This window comes from Chlamydomonas reinhardtii, chromosome 3 (assembly GCF_000002595.2).
Source record: "Chlamydomonas reinhardtii strain CC-503 cw92 mt+ chromosome 3, whole genome shotgun sequence".
Classification (NCBI taxonomy): Eukaryota; Viridiplantae; Chlorophyta; class Chlorophyceae; order Chlamydomonadales; family Chlamydomonadaceae; genus Chlamydomonas; species Chlamydomonas reinhardtii.
Genome location: NC_057006.1, coordinates 4,763,942 through 4,784,159, shown reverse-complemented (window position 1 = coordinate 4,784,159; position 20,218 = coordinate 4,763,942). Strand labels below are relative to the sequence as shown.

General features: G+C 62.3%; 6 protein-coding genes across 6 annotated transcripts; 3 read left to right on the top strand and 3 right to left on the bottom strand.

Annotated features, from left to right (window-relative positions):
• The first annotated feature begins 335 nt into the window (after positions 1 to 335).
• Positions 336 to 3,401, top strand: CHLRE_03g178350v5 (uncharacterized protein). Its single transcript, XM_001703208.2, has 7 exons — positions 336 to 616; positions 683 to 737; positions 1,099 to 1,200; positions 1,338 to 1,387; positions 1,669 to 1,806; positions 2,003 to 2,059; positions 2,166 to 3,401. The coding sequence occupies exons 1-7, from the start codon at positions 575 to 577 to the stop codon at positions 2,193 to 2,195; spliced, it is 474 nt and encodes a 157-aa protein (XP_001703260.2). The 5' UTR covers positions 336 to 574; the 3' UTR covers positions 2,196 to 3,401.
• Positions 3,402 to 7,773: 4,372 nt separating this feature from the next.
• CHLRE_03g178300v5 (uncharacterized protein) lies at positions 7,774 to 10,625 on the bottom strand. The gene is made up of 4 exons (XM_001703366.2): positions 10,080 to 10,625; positions 9,877 to 9,957; positions 9,635 to 9,709; positions 7,774 to 9,120 (listed from the first exon to the last, which is right to left on the bottom strand). The coding sequence occupies exons 1-4, from the start codon at positions 10,362 to 10,364 to the stop codon at positions 8,446 to 8,448; spliced, it is 1,116 nt and encodes a 371-aa protein (XP_001703418.1). The 5' UTR covers positions 10,365 to 10,625; the 3' UTR covers positions 7,774 to 8,445.
• A 130-nt stretch (positions 10,626 to 10,755) lies between these two features.
• CHLRE_03g178276v5 (uncharacterized protein) lies at positions 10,756 to 12,931 on the top strand. The gene is made up of 5 exons (XM_001703209.2): positions 10,756 to 10,943; positions 11,170 to 11,359; positions 11,611 to 11,709; positions 11,892 to 11,930; positions 12,082 to 12,931. The coding sequence occupies exons 2-5, from the start codon at positions 11,279 to 11,281 to the stop codon at positions 12,457 to 12,459; spliced, it is 597 nt and encodes a 198-aa protein (XP_001703261.1). The 5' UTR covers positions 10,756 to 10,943; positions 11,170 to 11,278; the 3' UTR covers positions 12,460 to 12,931.
• A 7-nt stretch (positions 12,932 to 12,938) lies between these two features.
• Positions 12,939 to 14,865, bottom strand: CHLRE_03g178250v5 (uncharacterized protein). Its single transcript, XM_001703367.2, has 4 exons — positions 14,488 to 14,865; positions 13,954 to 14,035; positions 13,649 to 13,674; positions 12,939 to 13,473 (listed from the first exon to the last, which is right to left on the bottom strand). The coding sequence occupies exons 1-4, from the start codon at positions 14,731 to 14,733 to the stop codon at positions 13,363 to 13,365; spliced, it is 465 nt and encodes a 154-aa protein (XP_001703419.1). The 5' UTR covers positions 14,734 to 14,865; the 3' UTR covers positions 12,939 to 13,362.
• Positions 14,866 to 14,965: 100 nt separating this feature from the next.
• CHLRE_03g178200v5 (uncharacterized protein) lies at positions 14,966 to 17,601 on the top strand. Its single transcript, XM_043061001.1, has 10 exons — positions 14,966 to 15,051; positions 15,153 to 15,226; positions 15,303 to 15,411; positions 15,489 to 15,797; positions 15,974 to 16,385; positions 16,550 to 16,644; positions 16,811 to 16,996; positions 17,159 to 17,326; positions 17,453 to 17,477; positions 17,552 to 17,601. Exons 4-10 carry the CDS (start codon positions 15,654 to 15,656, stop codon positions 17,554 to 17,556), a joined length of 1,035 nt encoding a protein of 344 aa, XP_042926130.1. The 5' UTR covers positions 14,966 to 15,051; positions 15,153 to 15,226; positions 15,303 to 15,411; positions 15,489 to 15,653; the 3' UTR covers positions 17,557 to 17,601.
• A 1-nt stretch (position 17,602) lies between these two features.
• On the bottom strand, positions 17,603 to 19,675 carry CHLRE_03g178150v5 (uncharacterized protein). Its single transcript, XM_001703368.2, has 6 exons — positions 19,342 to 19,675; positions 18,832 to 18,989; positions 18,677 to 18,757; positions 18,407 to 18,471; positions 18,216 to 18,255; positions 17,603 to 18,085 (listed from the first exon to the last, which is right to left on the bottom strand). The coding sequence occupies exons 1-6, from the start codon at positions 19,424 to 19,426 to the stop codon at positions 18,023 to 18,025; spliced, it is 492 nt and encodes a 163-aa protein (XP_001703420.1). The 5' UTR covers positions 19,427 to 19,675; the 3' UTR covers positions 17,603 to 18,022.
• Positions 19,676 to 20,218: the final 543 nt, after the last annotated feature.

The following is a 20,218-nucleotide window of genomic DNA, read 5'->3' as shown; positions in this document are numbered from 1 at the left end:
TTATCTGCGCGGGCGTGGGCAGTGGACTGCTGGAGACCGCGCCACCGGGCAACAGCGGTTGCCTTGGCGGCTCCAAGGATCCAGCTCTTCCAGGGGGGCGCTCGCGTCCATGGGGGCCCGTATCAGACCTCTGTCATCCCCTAGCATTTCTTAGCGAGGTGATTGAGGGGGGGGGGGGCTACCACGCTAAACCACGGCAGCAAATGAAGCCGCGGACCACTCTTCTCGGCGGACGCTTGGCGGGTAACGACAGCGCGTGTATGACCGGTCGGAAACCACTAAGCCTGCTCCCTATACACCCAACATAACTATTATCCTTGAATGTATGCGTCTGAGAATTGCGCATGTGGCGGGTCGACCTGCACTGGCACTTGGGATTGGCTTCGAGGCTGCTCGAAGGCAAAACGCCCCCTTGCACCTGCAGCTTATACTTTCCGCTACTAACTGTGCCGCTGAGTTCCTCGTTACATTGCATTTCACATTCTTTGTTTTTTTGACGTGCAGTGTTGCTTGCAGCACGGTCAAGGCAGACGAGTTTTCTTTCCTGTAGCGTCTAGTCGCGTGCTCTAACACCATGCCGGGAGAGAAGTATAACGTAGAGGTTGATCTGCCTCCGGTAAGACTGAGCTGAGCGCGTCCTGGCAATTGGACTGCGTTTTTTACGCGCGCACTTGGCCCGTAGGAGCGCCTGGAGGAGTTGAAGGAGGCTTTCAAGCTTTTTGATAAAGATGGAAACGGTGAGCTGTTTTGAAGGGACCGGCACAGTCACTGCATTACTTGCTAGACGTCTGCCGGCAGTCTCGCGCCCAAGGAAAGCCCTTTTCAGGCTATGTAACACATAGGCGTGAGGGGGCAAAAGACGCCACGGACACTCTTCCGTGCGGCGTGGGTGTGGGGGTCGTATTGACTCCCAGGGTTCGCAACTCCAGGACGGTGAATGCAAGTCACGGTCTGCGCGCCAGGCCGCGTTGCTCTCATTCCACATCTCTACCCCAGGGTAATGCCAGCAGGTGTGAGCAGGTCGTTCACAGGCGCTGCAGTACATGCTTTCCCTTGCGCTCAAGTGATTGCGTTCCCTGAACCCCTGTCCATGTGCAGGGCACATCACACACAGGGAGCTGGGTTTGGTGATGCGGTCACTCGGCCAGAATCCCACGGAGGCGGAGCTCCACCAAATGATTAGGGAGGTGGACACAAACGGTGCGTGGCTTCAGTGACAGCTAGGTCTGAGCAAAAAGGAGACCTTCTGGTCTGTACGGACTACGGAGGGTGAATACCAATACCCATAAGCACGGCTTCTTTGACGTGCGCGTGATTGCCGTGGATGCCCCGTGCAGACAGCGGAGCTGTGGAGTTCCCTGAGTTCGTGAAGCTGATGATGAAGCAGGTGCGCTCTTTCGTGGGATGCTATCGGGGGCGGGACACTACCCTGTGGTAGGCAGACTCCCCGAGGCTTGAGCCCTAGCTCCGTGCCCGAGGCCTGGGAGGGTGGCCCCAAACATGCGGGGGGGGGCGTCCGTGGGGGAAGGGGGTTACCGGTATTTCCACCCTCCCATGAAGAAGTAAAATGAGAAGGTCATGTGGGCGTGTATCAAGTGGCTCAGTAAACAAGACACGGCAGTTGGGCACTAACGCGGAGGAACCCGCATGCTGTGTTTCGGCGTGCAGCCTGAGAACCCAGCGGACCAGGAGGAGTCCCTGCGCGAGGCGTTCCGCATGTTTGACCGCGACGGCAACGGCTTCATCAACGCCGACGAGCTGAAGCACGTGATGTGCAACCTGGGCGAGGCGCTCACAGAGCAGGAGGTGTGTGGGGCCGAATCACCCGACATGGTATTTACGGATTTGGGCATAAACGATGGGTGTGGTGGGCCCGTTCACATGCCGCATGCCGCTGATGTCCAGCCCAAGTGCTGTTCACGTGAGGCAAAAGCGACTGCAGATTCTCCTGCCGTCACCGCACTTAACTCTTTGTCCTGGTGCCTTGTTGGCATTGGTGCAGGTGGAGGACATGATCAAGGAGGCGGACGTCAACGAGGACAAGATGGTGAACTACGAGGTGGGTTCCCAGCTTTGCAAGTAGTGCTTGTCTAGCTTTCAGAGCCGCTCCTGTACCAAGTTGCCGGGCCAGTACTCACGGGCAGTCCTTCGTGTCACCGCTGCAGGAGTTCGTGCGCATGATGACCACCCGGTAACCGCTGACGGGCATGGCGCTGTCTCAAGGCGGCTGCTGGGTCAGGTCGATGTACGTGAAGGACTGTTTGTTGCTGTGTGCATGTATAAGGCTGTACGAAGCCCCGTGGGCGTCCGGTGTGCGGATGCGCCTGGTACCAGCTCGTGCAAGCGTGCGCATTAGTTCCGCAACGCACTCGTGATGGAACATGGCAAGGGGCAGGAAAGCGTAGTCCCGATGTGTGTGGCTCCCACCCGTGCCCACATAAATGCGTAGCAAGAAGGGACAAGGCATTGGTGCGTCGTTCGCGCGCTGTTACTGTACCGACGGTAGCTGGCAGGTTGTGTCGATGTTTTGCTGACGCGCATTCCTCACGCTCCGGGCGCCCGGCCAAGGCGATAGCACCACACAGACTCAATGCGACGCCACACCGCGCGGATAGCATAGCCGATGCGCACCTGCAGGCAGTCGACCGGCGTCCACGGATGAGCTGTGTAGACGAGCACTAGCGTAATGCAACGGCGTGCAGCAAAACAATGGCCGGGCGACAGTGTGACAAACAGGGGCAAGAACAAGGCGAAGCAAAGCAGAAGAGGGGCCCGAATGTGTACGACAATTGTGGCGGGCAGGCCGAATGCGGTGCAACACGCCAACAACACAACCGGAGGTGAGGAAGCGTTGCTGATGGTGAGGATAGGTGCTGCGACGTTCGGTAGGGGAGCTGTGGCCGCGCACTAGTTGGGAGGAAGTTTCCGAGGCGTTGTTTCCGAGGCATTGTTTGTGGCTGATAAAGAAAGAAGCAGAGTTTCGGCTGTGAGCGGCTGGCGAGGAGAGGCGGGGGCTGTTGCGTTTTGGAAGGCGGGCGGAAGGCCGCACACGCCGGGAGTCGGGCAGGCTGTAGATTTTGCTGAAGCTGCGTTTGAGACGGGAGCCGAAGGGACAGCTGGGGTGGGACAGTTGGTGTGGGACAGCTGGAAGGGACAACTGGAAGGGACTACTGGAAGGGACAGCTGGGAGGGACAGCTGGGAGGGACAGCTGGGAGGTGGGACTGCTGGGGTGGGACAGCTGGGGAGAGGCACGGGACAGCTGGGGAGAGGCACGGGACAGCTGGCATGGGACGCTGGGTGGCTGCAGAGGCTGGCAGCGCTGGGGCTGGTACGTAGGTGGGTACTTGGGTACGTGGCTGGATGGGGCCCGGGCTCACGAAGAGCTCCCCGGTGGCAAGACAGGAGGCGGCGTCTTAAAACCAGCAGCCCTGCGGCACGGGAGCGCGGAGAGGGGACACGCGCACACACACAGGGCAAAACACAGCCAGGCCGAAAAGCCCGCCAAGGAGCCCGCCTACGCAGCCAACACGCGCCCGCCGCAAACAGGCACTCACACGCGCACACACAACCCACAAGACGGCCGAGAAGCCGGCGATCACGCACCGCACGCCCCACACACGGCCGGCGGGACAGCACACTCCCGAAAACCAGCGCCCCTAACGCAAACCCAAGAACCCGACCCGCGCCGAACCGACAAGGAAAAAGCCCGCACGCGCGCCAAGCCCCAAACTTAGCACCGACCTGTGTCCCTACCGTAAAACTGGAAACCAGAAGCCCAGCACGGGAACACCGGCACGGCCGTCCCCGTACCGCAGAGCGGTTCAGGGCAGCCGGGACCGGCGCCCCACCCCCCCAAACACCTACTACAAGCCACCGCACCGCTCGGTACCGCCGCTACCGTCGCCCAGGTCGCCGCTCCACGGCTGTCGTGCTGGCTGAGGCTGACGCTGCTGCGTCACATCTGGGGCTGCTGCTAACAGATGGACATATCGCTGCCGCTGTCAGAGGAGATGGACATGTCGTCGCCTGAGCCGATGTTGTTGTCGCCGTGGTACCAGGCCGCGTGGCCAGCAGGAGGGAAGGGAAGCGGTGGTGCGGGCAGGGCCGGCAGGACGACGGCGGCGGCGACTGGTGGCGCGGGGGCCGGAGGGGGAGGCGGCGGCGGGGCCGCCGGCGGAGGAGGGGGCAGATCCGGGGGCGGCAGGAGGCTGAGGAGCCCGCGTGAGGTCATGGTACCCGGCAGCAGTTGGCGATGCTGACCATAGAAGCGCATGAGGGCCTTGCGGAGGAAGGGGCGCGGGTAGGCGCGCAGATGCAGCCGCCGTAGCGTGCGCCGTGCTGACGTGATGAAGGTGCCGAGGGTGGTGCAGAGCCGCGCAAGGGTGACGAGGGCGCCGATGACAACGTTGAAGCGCACGTGCCGGGGGATGCAGGAGTAGAACGGGGTGAAGCGGGAGATGCCGAGCTGCGCAAACTTGGGGCTGTCGCGTTTGTCGTACGGCTGTAGGTCGTACACGACGTGCCCGTAGATGTTGCTGCTGTGGGGGGGGTGATGGCGAAGTTGAGGTAAGGCGTAGCGACGCCGGCGGCGGGTGTGGCGCCGGAGGCCGCCAAGGTGAGGTCGGTGGAATAGATGCCAGGGATGCCGGCAAGCGATTGGCCGAGGCAGTGGAAGGGGTGGATAGTCGAGCATGAGGGGGCCGGGCGCGGGGAAGGTGGCGGGGAGCGCGGCGTGGGGGCAGGGAGTGCAGGCGGAGGAGCTGGGGGTGCTGGGGCTGGGGCTGGCTGTAGGCGCGGGCGTGGGAGCTGCGGCGACGGCGGGGTGGTCGGAGGCGGGGGCGGATGGGGCGGGGGGCATGATGGCGGGCTGGGCGGCGGCCGCCGCAGTCGCCACTTGGGAGGCGGCGTTGCGCAGCGCGGGTGATGGGCAGAGGGGGGAAGGTCGGGCAACGGGGTTGACGAAGGGGGCGGGCGTGGGGCAGGTGTTGAAGGGGGCGGCGGCGGTGGCCGGCGCCGCGGGCGGCGTGTGCGGCGGCGCCGTGGGGGTGCCGGTGGTGCTGGCGGGGCCGGGGCTGAGGTGGAAAATGGAGCAGAAGGCCAGCACCATCGTGAGCAGGCCGGCGGCGCCGAGGCGGGGCACCATGCGACGGCGCAGGTTCCGCTGTGTGGCCAGTACACGTTAATACAGCGTGGTCGGGTTGTTCTCGGCGTGCTGGAGGTCCGCCGGGTGTGAAGCACGCGGAGGCGGCCGACGGATCAGGGAGCGCGCTGCATGAATCCGAGTGGCGCAGTCGCGGGCGCCCGTATAGACGGCGCGGCGGGCGGCGCGCTGGGCGCTATTGTTGGCCATGGTGGGGCGCGCTGGTGTACTGCGGGAAGGGCTGATGCTGCGGGGGCTGCGCGTAGCCGAACGGGGGGTACGCGATGGCAGGGCTGGCGTGCGGTGGCGGCGGCGCGCTGCGAAGCTGGTGGGGAGTGAAGGGGCTGGGGGGCAGCGGCGGCGGCGGAGGCAGCGGTGCGAAGTGAGGCGGCGGCGGCGGCCCGGCCTGGGGGGCGCGGGACTGGATGCGGAGGTGGTGGGCGATGCGTGGTAAATGACGTTGTAGTGCTGGTAGTCTCCGGGCGGCGGCGGCAGGGGTGTGTGGGCGGCCGGGACGACTGCGGGTGGCGGTGGCGGGGGCGTGAGGCACGCCGGGCTGCTGTAGGTGTTGAGCAGGCTGGGCACGGTGCCGAGCGGCGTGTCGATGACGTGCCTGCGGCCGGCCTCCCAGCAGATGTGGCAGTACCCGGTGTAGCGGATGGTGCCGGTGGCGGCCGGCTGCAGAAGGAGCTGCTGGAGCCGGAAGGCGCAGGTGGGGCACACGCCGGTGCGGGCGAACAGGTCGCCGACGAGGCTGGGGAAGGCCACGATACGGTCCTGCAGGCATATGCGGCAGGCGCCGGACAGCCGGGTGTCGAGATGAGCGTGGAGCTGCACGTGCTCGTGGGTGTAGGCACGTAGGGGCCGCAGGTTGAGTGGCGCGGGGAGGTGAAAGGGTGGCGCCGTGCCGGTGAAGGGGGCGGAGGGGGTGTGGATGGGCGGGGCGGTGGGCCGCTGCGCGTGAAGGGGCATGGTGGCCGCGGGGGTCGACGCGCGCAGAGGCTGCTGCTGGGGTTCGGGCTGGATCTGCAGGGTGTGCGGCGGCTGGAGCGGCGCGCTGTGCGAGTTGGCGGCGAAGGAAGGCTGCATGGTAGCGGCGGGCGGCAGCGAGCGCGGGGCGGGGGTGGGGCCTGCAGAGCGGTGGCGGCCGACAGGTTGGGAATATCAAGCAAGTCAAAGCTGAGGGAAAAGTTGTCCACGGCGAGGCCGTTGCGCGAGCGCAGGGCGGGGCCGGGCTTAATCGGTCGTAGCCGATCCACTGCGCGCTCGTGATGGAACATGGCAAGGGGCAGGAAAGCGTAGTCCCGATGTGTGTGGCTCCCACCCGTGCCCACATAAATGCGTAGCAAGAAGGGACAAGGCATTGGTGCGTCGTTCGCGCGCTGTTACTGTACCGACGGTAGCTGGCAGGTTGTGTCGATGTTTTGCTGACGCGCATTCCTCACGCTCCGGGCGCCCGGCCAAGGCGATAACACCACACAGACTCAATGCGACGCCACACCGCGCGGATAGCATAGCCGATGCGCACCTGCAGGCAGTCGACCGGCGTCCACGGATGAGCTGTGTAGACGAGCACTAGCGTAATGCAACGGCGTGCAGCAAAACAATGGCCGGGCGACAGTGTGACAAACAGGGGCAAGAACAAGGCGAAGCAAAGCAGAAGAGGGGCCCGAATGTGTACGACAATTGTGGCGGGCAGGCCGAATGCGGTGCAACACGCCAACAACACAACCGGAGGTGAGGAAGCGTTGCTGATGGTGAGGATAGGTGCTGCGACGTTCGGTAGGGGAGCTGTGGCCGCGCACTAGTTGGGAGGAAGTTTCCGAGGCGTTGTTTCCGAGGCATTGTTTGTGGCTGATAAAGAAAGAAGCAGAGTTTCGGCTGTGAGCGGCTGGCGAGGAGAGGCGGGGGCTGTTGCGTTTTGGAAGGCGGGCGGAAGGCCGCACACGCCGGGAGTCGGGCAGGCTGTAGATTTTGCTGAAGCTGCGTTTGAGACGGGAGCCGAAGGGACAGCTGGGGTGGGACAGTTGGTGTGGGACAGCTGGAAGGGACAACTGGAAGGGACTACTGGAAGGGACAGCTGGGAGGGACAGCTGGGAGGGACAGCTGGGAGGTGGGACTGCTGGGGTGGGACAGCTGGGGAGAGGCACGGGACAGCTGGGGAGAGGCACGGGACAGCTGGCATGGGACGCTGGGTGGCTGCAGAGGCTGGCAGCGCTGGGGCTGGTACGTAGGTGGGTACTTGGGTACGTGGCTGGATTCCGCAACGCACGTCAATAAGCGTGGATCTCGTTACTGAATTCATGAATGCGCCCGTGTGTGGGGCTGCGTTGTGGAAATGACCTTGACATTGGACAGACTCCTGCAGCTTCGGAACATGTTGAAGGATAATGCAGCCGTATATGTGCCGCTGGCATGATGACATCGTGCGCTTTCGTTTCCTTCAAACATCTTCGATGACGTGCACCGTTTGGGGCGGTGCAGTATGGCTGCCATTGACCGCGTACGCCCGCTTCCAAAGTGCTGTAAAGATCATGTGTGTTGATTCGCCTGCCTGCCATGCGTGCACATGCAGCCAAGCGCGCTAAGCCGCTAATTGAATGGGGGGGCTGGGATTAGCAGCAGAGCGCACGCCCCTGGCTACATTTCATCCTGGCCTCATGGGTTGGGGCCTGGGCCATGCCAGCTTTCGGCCTGTCCCCAAAATTCTGTAGGCACATGCAATATAGTCTAGGCCGCCATGGGTCCACACTGGCCGACAATCCTTGCTAAGCAGAACTATGCAGTCCTCCTCGCGTAGATTTACAACAGGCGTCTGCCCGCCTCTGCGTCATCTCAAGTGAATTTCGTGACTACATGTCAAGCCTGGCCGACACACGCATACCCAAGGCCTTAGACTTGCAAAATGGATGCGTACAACGACAACGCGCTTTCATGCCCGTACCCTCATCCTGTCAAGCGTTTCAATGTGACGCTCCGCTCAATTTGGACCGTCAACATGTAGCTAGGGCGACGGCCATGCAAGCGCAGGAACGGCGGAAACGTCCAGCCACCGGATGTCGCTCTGTCTGATGCCATCTGTCCTCCATACCAGTGCAGCTTCCGCTGGCACACACTTCACACTGGGGCCCGCCCCATCCCCAGGCACTCGTTTCAAGTATTGTCGCATGCACTACTAATTACTACTCAAGCTCTCAACACCGATGTCCTTGCACAAACCTGGACAGGCCCTAGAAACACCAACTCATTCACCATCTTCTTGAACCCTTTCATGGTTGACATGGCGCTATCATCGCGAAGCCCGCTACCGCCGGGCGTCCTTGAATACATCGCGCGCGTCCCGAGCACCGCCGCCGTTGCGGTCCCGGCTGCGGCTCCGGCTCCGGCTGCGCCGCCGTTCGTCCCGGCGGTCATCGTAGCCGCGGCCGCCACCACCAGCGCCACCGCCGCGCCCGTAGTCCCGCCCCCGGTCATAGTCCCTGCCCTTGGCGTAATCCCGGCTCTTGTCATAATCCCGGCTCTTGTCGTAGTCGCGACCACGGTCCCGGTCGCGGCCGTAGTCCCGGTTGTCACGGCGGTCAGCGCCGCCACCACCGCCTCCGCGCACGTCCCGCTCCCGGTCGAAATCCCGCCGCGGTGCCGGCGCCTCCCGCCGGTCGCGTGGCGGCTCCGGCGAGGCGGAGCCGCGGCCGCCGCGAGCCGCTGCAGTGCCGTCGCGCTGCGCAAGCGATGGGTCCCGGCCGCGACCCTCCTCGCGAGCACCGGAGCGGTTGGGCGCGCGCTGGCCGAACGCGACCGACAGCGACGCCTTCACCGAGGCGGGTCGACGGTTGCCGGAGTCGTCCATGCCGCGGCGGTCAGCGCCGCCGGCGCCGCCATTGCCCTTGGCCGTCGTGGCCAGGCTGCGCTTCGTCAGCTCGTCGTTGATTTGGTCTTGCACGGGCTTCGGGATGCGCGGGAAGATGGTCTCGAAGTAGTACTGCGGGGCAGAAGCAGGACGTGGGAGGCGGCACAAGGAGCGGGCGCGGGCGCTTGAGCTAAGGCATTCAGCAGGGATCAGAGCCATGCATGGAACGCAGCGCGTCAACCCGCGCTAGGTGCCGACCCGAGTTGCACCATTGGTCTCAACCTCCGCAACTCTTGAGCCTGGGCACATGCACGACGTGTGTTTCGTGGGAGGCGTGGCGTGGCTTTGCTGGGCTAGCGGCCATCCGGGGACTGCATCGGCTATCGTCTCTCGCAGCGCCATAGCCGCGTCCCTACCGACGGCAGGGGGTGTGGTGTTCAACATGGGTCCAAGCCACTGCTCCCGCCGCCATGTCAGCTCCGCTGTCAATTGCTGCTTTAGCGCAACACACAGCCGACGCCTGCTTTCATCCAGGGCTGCACCCTTGCTCGTGCCTGTGCGCAGCACGACACTAGGGCACGAGGCAAGCATGCTCAGTGGGGGGTTGCTGCCGCCCCCCTGTCAGCCACGTAGGCGGAGGCCTCACCTGGGAGAGCAGCAGGTCACGTACGTAGTCGCCCATGGCCACCTCCTTCTCGTTCGGCCCGCTCGGCGAAAATTTCTGCATACCGTACACACAGACACTGCCTGAGTTAAGCCGCACATGCACAGGACCTATTGGCGCCGCGGCCTGCAGTATGCCCGTCCCCGCCAAACCCGAATAAACCCCAACAGCCGTGAGGCTGCAGCTGCCAGCAGCGGCCACCTGCCCTTCCCGGCCCACCTCACCTCCTGATCCTTCACGTACGGCGCCACCCAGCTCCACAGCGTCTTCGGGTCCCCCACGTAGCGCAGGTACAGGAAGCCCACCTGCGCACCGCCGGCACGAAGGGTGAGCAAAGTCCGTTAGGCAAGCCACGATGACCGAAGGTTGGGCTGCGGCGTGCGCTCACCCCGCCCTGCCCTGACCCGCCCCGGTCCAACCCACTCACTGCGCGGATGTAGGGAGAGTCCTTGTGGTCCAGCATGCCTTTCACCTCCTTTGCTGAGAGCTTGAGCGTGAAGAGGCGGTGCAGAAGGCAGAAGGCCGTGGAAGGCCCGCGCGCGTTGCCGCTCATCCAAGGTTCCACATGATCGACAGACTCGTAGATTTCGTCCACAATGTCTGAACAGTTGCTCAGTTCCGAGCAGGTCCCCTTGTAGTAGTCCGAGCTCAGGATGTTTTGACGCAGCACGTTCTCGAGGTTGAAGGTGGTGTTGGAGCCATGGATTTCCATTGTGCTATCTGCTCACTGGCTACTGCGCCGCGCAGGGCTCCACCGCAGCGCCGGCGTGTGGCCAGCCCCGGCTCTGCACCCCTGCCGTGCCCACAAGTCTAGTGTGTTCAGCGACCCAGCTATCGAGCTTGTAATGTTGGAGGTAAACCTTGTGCAGTCTAGCAGCGTCAGAGCTCTGACTCAATACTGTGGAGGAAGATGGCAAGATTCACCTATACGCACTGTTTGAAGTAAGGTGTCCAGGGCGCGCTATAGTGTATATACAATCAGTATGACGCGTGTGTGTAAGGACCAGCTACGCTGGAGTGTCCCAGGGCTGCATCGGTAGCCTGCTTTCATTCCAGCTTGCTATGTGCACCTGCAGCACTCATAATCCAGTATAGCGTCTTAAAAAATTCAAGTCAGGTTGTTTTACTAGGCCAGCACCTGCGCTGTGCTCAACTTGTGTGCAATTGCACAACACGGGACCCTGGAAGATAACGCGCGAACAAGTGGCTGAAGTGAAATAGGCTATCGCCTGGGGGAGGAGGATATTGCCGCTTAGCGGCAGCGCTCTTTTGGCGCGCCGGGGGTGCGCGGGTAAGCTCGGGTCGTTTGCACGCGGTGTCCTGTGTGGGCGCACGTCAGGAGACACGGCGTGTATGACGCTGCCCCGTTGCCAGGGTTGGAAGCCCCTGGCACGGCTGAATCAGCGGGGCGGTGGCGGTGTCTGTGGGGCGGGTCTCTGGGCTACGTACTAATGTGTGCGGTACTGGAAAGTACTATTGTCGTGCAGTTCAAGAATGCCGCGCTGTGCCGCTTACAGGGTTCTGGCAACGGCTGGCGCCGGGACTGCGCTGCACAGGCGCCCCTCAGATCGGGTGTGGGCGCATAACGGTACTGCACGCGTGTCAACCTAGGGCTGTACCAGGACAATGTGGGGACAACCGTCAGACCGCGGCGGCTTCTCGCCGTCATTCATCCTGGGCCTCGTGCTCATCATGTTCCTGCTGACGGTAAGAGCGCGGGTGCCACACAACATCCTTGCTGGTCACTGTCCGGTAGCAGCGGCCCTCAGGAGGCGGTTTGGGACTCGCTACGCAGCCGAACAGTCAGTGTTGTTTGAGCAGCAGCACGGATATGGACAAGGAACTTGCCGAGCGTGAAGGCGTTTGCGATTCTGGCCGCTTCTCAATGTGGCAGCGAAGCGGAAGGAGTACACTTCCATGGCGCCGTGCCTGCTGCCGCGTACGTCCATGTGGTGCAGGCGGACATGTCCTCATGGGGTAACGGGAACAACGGCAACCCTCAGCAAGTACGGCTTGGGCAACAGGCGCAGCAGCAGGCGCAGGAAGTGCGGGAAAAGGTACGTCGAACCCGGGGCCCAGGATGTTGCTGTCGGCATAGCAGAAGTAGCAAACATGGCTCCGGAGTTTAGGGAGCCCCGCAAGCTCGTGCGCGAGCACACAGTGGTGTAGTATGCTACAAACAGTCTCAGTGGCTGTCAAGATATTCACAGTGTCAACACTGCCATGTGGTTGCCCGCAGTTGTTGTACGAACTGACGCTCAGCAATGAGCGCCTAGAGGTGAGGCCGTGGCCCGTGGGGTCCAGTGCATCCTAGCACGTGGCGTCAGCACAAAACAGCACTCTGTACTGACTTACGGCCACGCATGCGCAGCAGTCCTTAAACCCAAGTTGCTGCCCTGCTTCCCTGGTGATGTGCCCTCATTCCACAGAAGGAGAACCGCCACCTTCATCAGCAGCTCCTGGTGCTGCGGCGGCTGCTACGCACGTGTCGTGGAGGGGCCGCGGGCAACCGGACGTTGACGCCTAGCGAGCTGGCGCAGCTGGCGCAGGAGGAGATCGACCTAGCGTCTGGCAAAACCAGTGCCTTGACAACAGGGGCAGGGGCAGGGACAGGGGCGGCGACCGCGGGGTCTGGGGCTACAGCTGCAGGGGCAGGGGCTGCAGCCGGAGTAGGCGCGACGCAGGAATCCGCCGCCGGCACGGGCTCAACCGGAACAGGGACAGCGGCGGCGCAGGACCAGGGCGCCGCACAAAAGCAGGGTGTGGGCGGAACAGGCGGCAGGAAGCTCCTGTCGGGCAGCGCATAGACGAAGCCATGTGATTGCTTGTAGGCTCATGTAGAGATTCGGGCGGTGCGCCATGGCTGCGCGCAGGCTGGCACGTACGGCATTGGTGGCCTGGTGGGTGCACACAGCACAGCGGAAGCTGCTGGGGGCGCTGGTGCTCGTATCAGCCGCGCACGGCCGATGCCCCTTGAACGGAGGAACGCCGAAGGCACACGCATAGTAGGTCGGCGGATAGGGACGCAAATGGGAGCAGGCACAGTACCTGCACCTGCGCGTATACAAGCTGTTGGAGAATGGAAGGAAGCGCAGTGCCGTACAGGATGGCGCTGACGACGGTTCCTTAACTTCCTTCTCGGATTACGGTGCTGGGTGAACCACAGGAGCATGTTGTGTGACAACGTAGGGCGGCTTCGTTTGAACACGCGGCGATGGTTGGAGTTTTGGATACGGTAGTCAGGTGGTGCCCGCTCGATTTCAATCGTTGGATGTCGTCGAAAGTTGCTTGCTACTCATTACACATCTTTTAGCCTTATGGGTCCATAAGGTACAGTACAATCACGCGGACGCATTGCCATAATGCCATGGTTACTAAGAACCAGCCTAACTACGCTGACGGTGCATGACACACGGGCGCCATACTGGTAATGGACACCTCAAACTCTGAACTTGTTTAAGCCTCTCATTTCCTCCTGCCTCCTCCCCCACTCCTCTGCCTCACACTTTCTAGCACGTGAAGCTGTGCCCCAGACTTCCACAAACACCACCCTACGGACACAGCCCAGCCCCTGCCATGCCTCCATTGCCAAGCTCAGCAGTAAGCACATTGTCCTGGACGCCCCTGCCTTCTCAGCTGCCAGCAAGTGCACTCAAGTTCCGCGGCACGGCCGAGCGTACCAGGCATGCAGCGCCTCGTGACGAGCAGGTTCAGTGGTGGGCAGCACCGCCCTTCCAGTCGTCCGAGTAGTAGCGGTTGCCGGTGTACTTGCACACGGCGGGGTTCTCAAGGGAGGTGCCCTTCAGGTTGATGTACTCAACCTGCGGCAGGGCAAGGCGTTAGGAGGCGAGTCGTAAATTTGGCGGGTGGGCTGCCGGGCGGGCTGCTGAGGAAAGAGAAAGGCCCCACGGATCCGGTGCTCACAAGCTTGGCGCCCAGCGGCTGTGCAGTGCGAAACAGATGATACCGGCAGCACGGCAATCCTATGCGGCTTACCGGGCATCCAAGGGCGGGGTCGTCGCCTGCCGTTTGCATGGCAGGAAAGGCACAGCATTGCATGAGTCACGGAGCTTGAAGCTCTAGGGCCGTGACAAAGAATGCACAGCCACGCTACTGCATGTCGCACGTCCGCTAGTAAGTTTATACCATCCGGCATCGGCACCTTGCGCTCCCTTGTGCTTTCCTCGCCTAATGCATACTTCCAGCACACGGGCCGTGAGGCCCGAAGCCGCCATGGGGCGAGACCCTGCGCACACCACCTCCGCATCTACCCGCCCCGCCAACCCCGGGATGGCACTCACTGCCGTAGGACGCCACCACCAGGCCCTTGACCTTGATGGGCGCCACCTCGTTGATGTACTCCATGGGCGACTTCTTGTCACCCTGTGTACGTTGTTTGGGGACATTTGTCAGTCTAGGTGTGCGGCGTGCAGTAGGCATGAGCCAACAGCCGGTATGCCGATGACTTGGCGGCCATGCGTTTGCCCAGCACATGGAGCGCAGGTGGTGGGTCATCCCCCCTGGGCATCATGCGGCGTGTCAACCCCAGGAAGCTGAACCAAACGAGCTTTCCTCCCCGGCCACTCCTGAACACGCCTGGTCCGTTCCATTTCTGAAACCTCTTGACAGCCCAGGTAAGCTCAGAAACGGTTGCAGATTACGCAGCAATACTTGCATACTTCTGGGCGTAGTACACCACGTCACGTGAGCACAGCAGTGCTCCCCACAGCCCCCGCCCGAGCCCGAGTCGCTCGACAACCTCGCCCGCGCCGCCCCGCAAGACGCCGGTCAGCCCATGTGTCTCGAACCACCTGCATCCAGCACCAAAGACTCACATCCAGCCACTTGTCGGTGTGGTTCTTGATTCCATCGCCCAGACCCAGGCCCGAGGTCGCCCGCAGGTCGCCAGCTGGCGTGGCACCCTTAACTGTCACTGGAATGTCCTTCGCGGTTGTAGAAGGCACAGGGACCTTCTTCCAGTCGAAAGTGGGAACCACATCGGCAGCCTTCGTCGCAAAGGCACCGCCCAACGTCTTGCTAATGACATGACGAGCAAGCTGCGAGGTCGCCTGCAGCGCCATGGTGACCAGCTCGCGTTCTTCCGCAAGGCAATGTCAAAAGGAGCTTGCCCGAAACGTGCAGAGCTAGTCGTCAGCTAACCCTAGCCTATTGTGATGTTTGAACTATGCCTGAATTGCGGAAACACGGAGGCTCGACAAGATGCACGCAGCTCTGCATTCATGCATGTCCACTGTATGCGCTGCCTGCCAGCTCCGCTCGTGATACTCATTATATAACAGCATAGGAATGGCGCTAGCCACTTCAGTGACAGATGCCCGAGTCGGGGTTTGCAGGGAGGTCGCAGAGCTGGCACAAGACTGCTTCGGGCCTCGCGGGAGGTGAGCGCAGAGTGCCGATTACGCTCAAGGAACTTGTTGAAGGGGCCCGGGTGTCAGGGGTTTCCAAGGGGCTGCTCAGAAGCGCGCCAAAATTGACACAGGCTCAAGGCCCTCCAAGCGGCGCCCAACACCCCGGCGAGCGTCCTCACCTCCACCAGCGGGCCGCTCTTCCAGGGTGAGAGACGCTTGACACGCAGGCTCGCAACCACACGGTGGCACGATTTACCGAGCTTGTCCTCTGTTGGACGCAGGCATCCGGGCGGAGAGTGCCTTCCAGCAGCTGTTGTTTAACGGCACGGCGGTGGCGCAGCACGCCGAGTTCGGAGACGGCGGCCTCCTCAGCATCACCCTAGCGGCCAAGTGAGTGGGTGACTGGGTCTGGCGGCTGGGCCAGCGGCCACACTGATAATGTGCGGCTGTCATCTGCGGTGTTGCAGGCTGATTCAGGCGGTGCTCGGAAGCACCCGGTCGCGGAGGGAGCTGTATGAGGCTTGCGCAACGCTGGAGCTCATCGGCGACAGGTGCGCAGTTGCGGTGCGCGTTGTTTGGAGCGGGGTTGCAGGACATAATACAGCTACAGCTTATACGCCTCCAAGTACGGTATGGGCTTTGCGCAAGTCAGTTGCCGGGTGCCACACAGGCTGCTGGACGCGCTGTCCTCCGGCGCGGAGGGCCTGGAGCGCATTGACTGCACCTCCCTGCGGCAGTACCTGGCACTCAGCCGCGGCGTGCTGGCGCCCAAGCTGGTGAGGGGGTGTGTTCAGCAGCATATCAATACGTGTAGCTGCCGCATGTTTTGGATTGTCGGTCTACAGTTTATTTCCAGGGAGCAACGCGTCGTCGTAGGATTGCTGCTCTCAACTCCCTGCCTTGGCCTACACGTGTCATGACGAATGACCTCTCCTTGCCGTCTGCCGGCCAGAGCCGCGTATTGGACGCCGAGGAGCTTGAGCACCTGGTGTTGGTGGTCACAGAGGCGTTCGTCAACTCGCTGCCCAGCCAGCCTGCCGACGGGGCCGCAGGCAACCTGGCTGCTGCCGCCCGTGCGTCGGTGCATTGCCTGCGCGGTGCAGCAGTCAAAGACAGCTGTGTGCTTCCGGGCGTGGTGCTGCAAGGCGCTGACCTGCCGGCAGAGGCCCTGGACCTACTCGGCTTGGAGGCAGGGGCCCAGGGTGGGGAGTCCGTGACCGTGGAGGTCGGGGTGCTGCTGCTGGCGTGCAGCCTGGACACGCACAGCAACCAGTACAACAGCGCGGACGTGGGGGGCGGCGCGTGCGCCGCACCCGCGCGGGGCGTGCCCCTGGTTATGGAGCAGCGCGATGAGCTTGCGCCAGGTGAGCGTCATTGGGTGCAGGTGCTGGCCGATCGCCTGCATTCCGTATCGGGTTGAACATTGCATGACTGAAACCAAGGGTGACTACCGTGCATATGTTTGGTTGGAAGACAGGCAGGAGGGTTATGCGCTCAAACTCGCGCTTACCTGTGCCGGGTGGTGCAGGCGAGGCGGAAGACGCCGAGCTGGCAGGACTGATAGCGAACTTGGAGGCGCTGCTGGAGCCGAGGCGCAACATCCGGCTGGTGGCCTGTCAGAAGGTGGGATGGCAGGGACCCCAGCCTCTCTGTGCGGGATTAGCATTTCGTGTGCACTGGTGCCGCAGTCGCACGGCGCCTGGACTGGTAGAGCGCTGCGACCTAGTCCTGCTAGCTGCCTAGCTAATGCGACCGCAATGGTGGTTCATTTCACACTTCCCTTTGACAGGGGATCCACCCAGCGCTGCAGGAGTGGCTGCTGGCACAGGGAGTGGTTCCGTGCCAACGGCTGGGTGCGGCGCGGCTGTCGGCGCTCGCCCTCCTGGCTGGGTGCGCCCCTCTGGAAACGCTTACGGGGCCTCCAGAGCATACCGCAGTGGACACCGGCTTCAGCCGCATGCAGCTCAACTCCAGGGTGAGCATCAAGTGCTTTTGTTGCGACATGCCCGTTACCGGCTCAACCGGCACTGCGTCGACGCGCGCTCCACCCATTGCCGCAGCGCCAGCACAGCGCGCACGGCCCTGATGGATGTCTCGCTGTTGCCTTGATACCAATGGCCTGTACCATACTGCACAGGTCGTGGATGGGCATAACCTCCTGCAGCTGCGGTCAGGCGGTGGCGCTCTGCCGACAAGCAGCTCGAGTGTTGCACTGCTGCTGGGGTGCGCATCGGACGCGCTGGCTGACCACCTGCGGCCGGCGGCGGAGGCAGCTCTCAAACTCCTGCGAGGGACAATGGAGCAGGTAAGACAGAAGGCCGAGATGTGGGGAGCACAGGTGTCAGAGCTTGCCATGGCCTCGGGCAGGCCGATTAGCTGTTGACGGACTCTGATACGGTATGTTCTCCTCTCCGGCTCTTGTTGATCGCAGGACTCGACAGCGCTCGCGGGGGCCGGTGCTGCAGAGCTGGCACTGGCAAAACTGCTTGAAGGCTGGAGTTCACAGCTTGCTGGCATTGGCCACTTGCAGCGTGACCTGGTTCGGCACGTTTCGTGCACATTGCGGTCTTTGAGGCGCCTTGTACAGAAAGAGTTACACGTGTGCAGCGCCGTTCCTGGCGCTGCTATGAGCACATCGTATGCAGTCATAGACTCTGTACCTTGCAAAGCAGCAGCTATCCGACGTGCCATATATACCGCGATTCAATTAGTCCGGCTGGCAAGCCACCCCATGTAACCGCGTCATCAGTCTCATGCTGCCCCCGCATCCATCCCCATGAACCTCTGTGCCTCGTCCGGAGCAACGAGCCTTCTACTGGCCGCTAAGTCTAAAATGCTTCCTGCAGGGGCCAAGAAGCTATTTGCGTCTGAACCCTTCACCCCGTTAGCCCGTGGGCCAAATGCCCCCTCATCCGGCAACGCCCGCACCGTCCAGCCAACAATTACAACGACGGCGTCCAACTTCCGCCCAGGTCCGTGCTGCTTCAGACAGTGAAATGCTTTACTTGTGGCCCTTCTTGTCCTTGTCGTCAGTGGCGCCAGACGTCATCATGCGCACGAACTCCTGTCAAGTGCACGACGGCCAGCGCGTTAAATGGTGCCAGGGATTGAAACACGTAGCAGGAACAGAAGTCCCGGGTTACACATAGGGGCGTGCTGTCTAAGCCCCTCTTCTTTCGCCCAAGTAAGCTCACCTCGTAGTTGACCTGGCCATCACCGTCCACGTCGGCCTCCCTGTTCGGACCAAACGGAACCGCAGTTGTCAGACGTAGCCGGACGCCACAGCTATCACCTCCAACATGCACAAACTACTCCCACTGCCCTGACACTGCGCGGGTGTTCCGCAGCAGCACCCCAACACCCAGCCTGGTTTGATCCCACCCACCGGATCATCTCATCGACCTCCTCCTCGGACAGCTTCTCGCCCAGGTTGGTCATCACGTGCCGAAGCTGGCAGCGGGAGGGTTCAATGCGCAGGGAGTGTCAGTGGGAATTCCACGACTTAAAGCGGCACGTACCCATACCCTTCGTCTAGGTTTCCCTGATGGCTCTAGCCCAGCTCCAAACCACCGCATGAACCCCACAGGCGACGAATGCAATTGCTGCCCCCTCCTGCTCGCGGCCGTCAACATGCCGCATGTCCATGCAAGCTCACCTCAGCGGCCGAGATGAAGCCGTTGCCATCCTTATCGAACACCTTGAAGGCTTCCCGCAGCTCATCCTCGTGGTCAGTCTCCTGAAAATGTAAACCGCAGGTAGGACACGGTCAATTTTGGACTTTCAGGCGTGGGACCGGCTCCGGAAGCTCACCTTCATCTTGCGGGCCATGAGCATCAGGAACTCAGGGAAATCAATGGTGCCGTTGCCGTCGGCGTCCACCTCGCTGATCATGTCTTGCAGCTCAGCCTCGGTGGGGTTCTGGCCCAGCGAGCGCATGACCGTCCCCAGCTCCTTGGTGGTAATCGTGCCTGTTAAGCAGAGGAGAGCAACGAGCGAAGGTTACAAGCCCGCTGGGTGCACCTGGCGATCGGCGCGCCAAGTAGGCCGCGGAGACGGGGCCCGCGGGGTTCTGAAGCATACCGCCCCCGCAGCAGGTATGATGCTGGCATGCGTGTATGATCAGAGTTCGCAGTAGTGAGCTAGCCAAGGCCTGTGCTGGCCCTGCTGCTGCGGGCCAAACGCCTCAGCTGCGGCAGCGCTTCTCGACACTGCAGCCCAACGACGACCCCTACATCCCGCAATTTGCTGCTGGTGCCCCATGCTGGTTGCTTAGCCCTTCGTGAGCTCCCGGGGGCGCGTCAAGCCCGGCCAATGACGCACCATCGCCGTCCTTATCGAAGAGGGCGAAGGCCTCCTTGAACTCAGCGATCTGCTCCTCGGTCAGCTGCTCGGTGTTCGCGGCCATTTTTCGGGAGGTGACTCGCTAAAGAGCGTTAGGCGGAGTTCAAAATGCACAAGGAGCTCAGTCCAAAGGGCTGTGGTTCAATTATAGAAGTGGATAACTATTTTAGGTACTGCCGGAATAAGCGAGTGTCATGAAACGCGCTGGGATGCAAAAGAAAGTCTAAGCCCGAGACGGGTCCATGCGACACGCTTAAATTTCAAGTGCCCGCTCAAAGGCGCCCCGTTCTGCCTTGAAGATGTGCAACACCATATGCAATATCGGAGTCTACTGGCGCGTGTCAGGTTAACAGAGCTGTCCAACACCCGCGCACCAGGTGAACCCGCCGCACCCCTGCGCGGGCCTTGCGGCAACCTACGGTGCGTGCACACTGCGCCCGCGCCCAGAGTGCACCGTTGCGTAGCACTGTAGGGGGCGCAGAGGAGAATTGCACAAAACCCGTCTTTTTACACTGGAGCTGAGCCACCGTGTGTGGGGCAGTGGGTGGGGGCGGGAAAGGCGGAAAGCGTGTTGGTGGCAGCATGGGGCTTGTGCGTGTCGATGCAGCTCCGCACCGACGTTTTCCGAAGTACAGGGCTGGCCACTTCTTAGGCGAGTTCATTTGCAGGTGCCAACAACCTGCTGCCTCATGCTATCAACGGGGCTCCAAGGCGCCAACCAAGGGCTGCGCCTGACTCGATGCGGTCACGGATGCGGCATCGTGCTCCCGTGATCTACTGCATCTGCTGTGATTGCTCCTAGCCGCCCGCCCCGGCGGGTGTAGCTTATATTGTGGTCCCAGTGGACGCGTGCCCT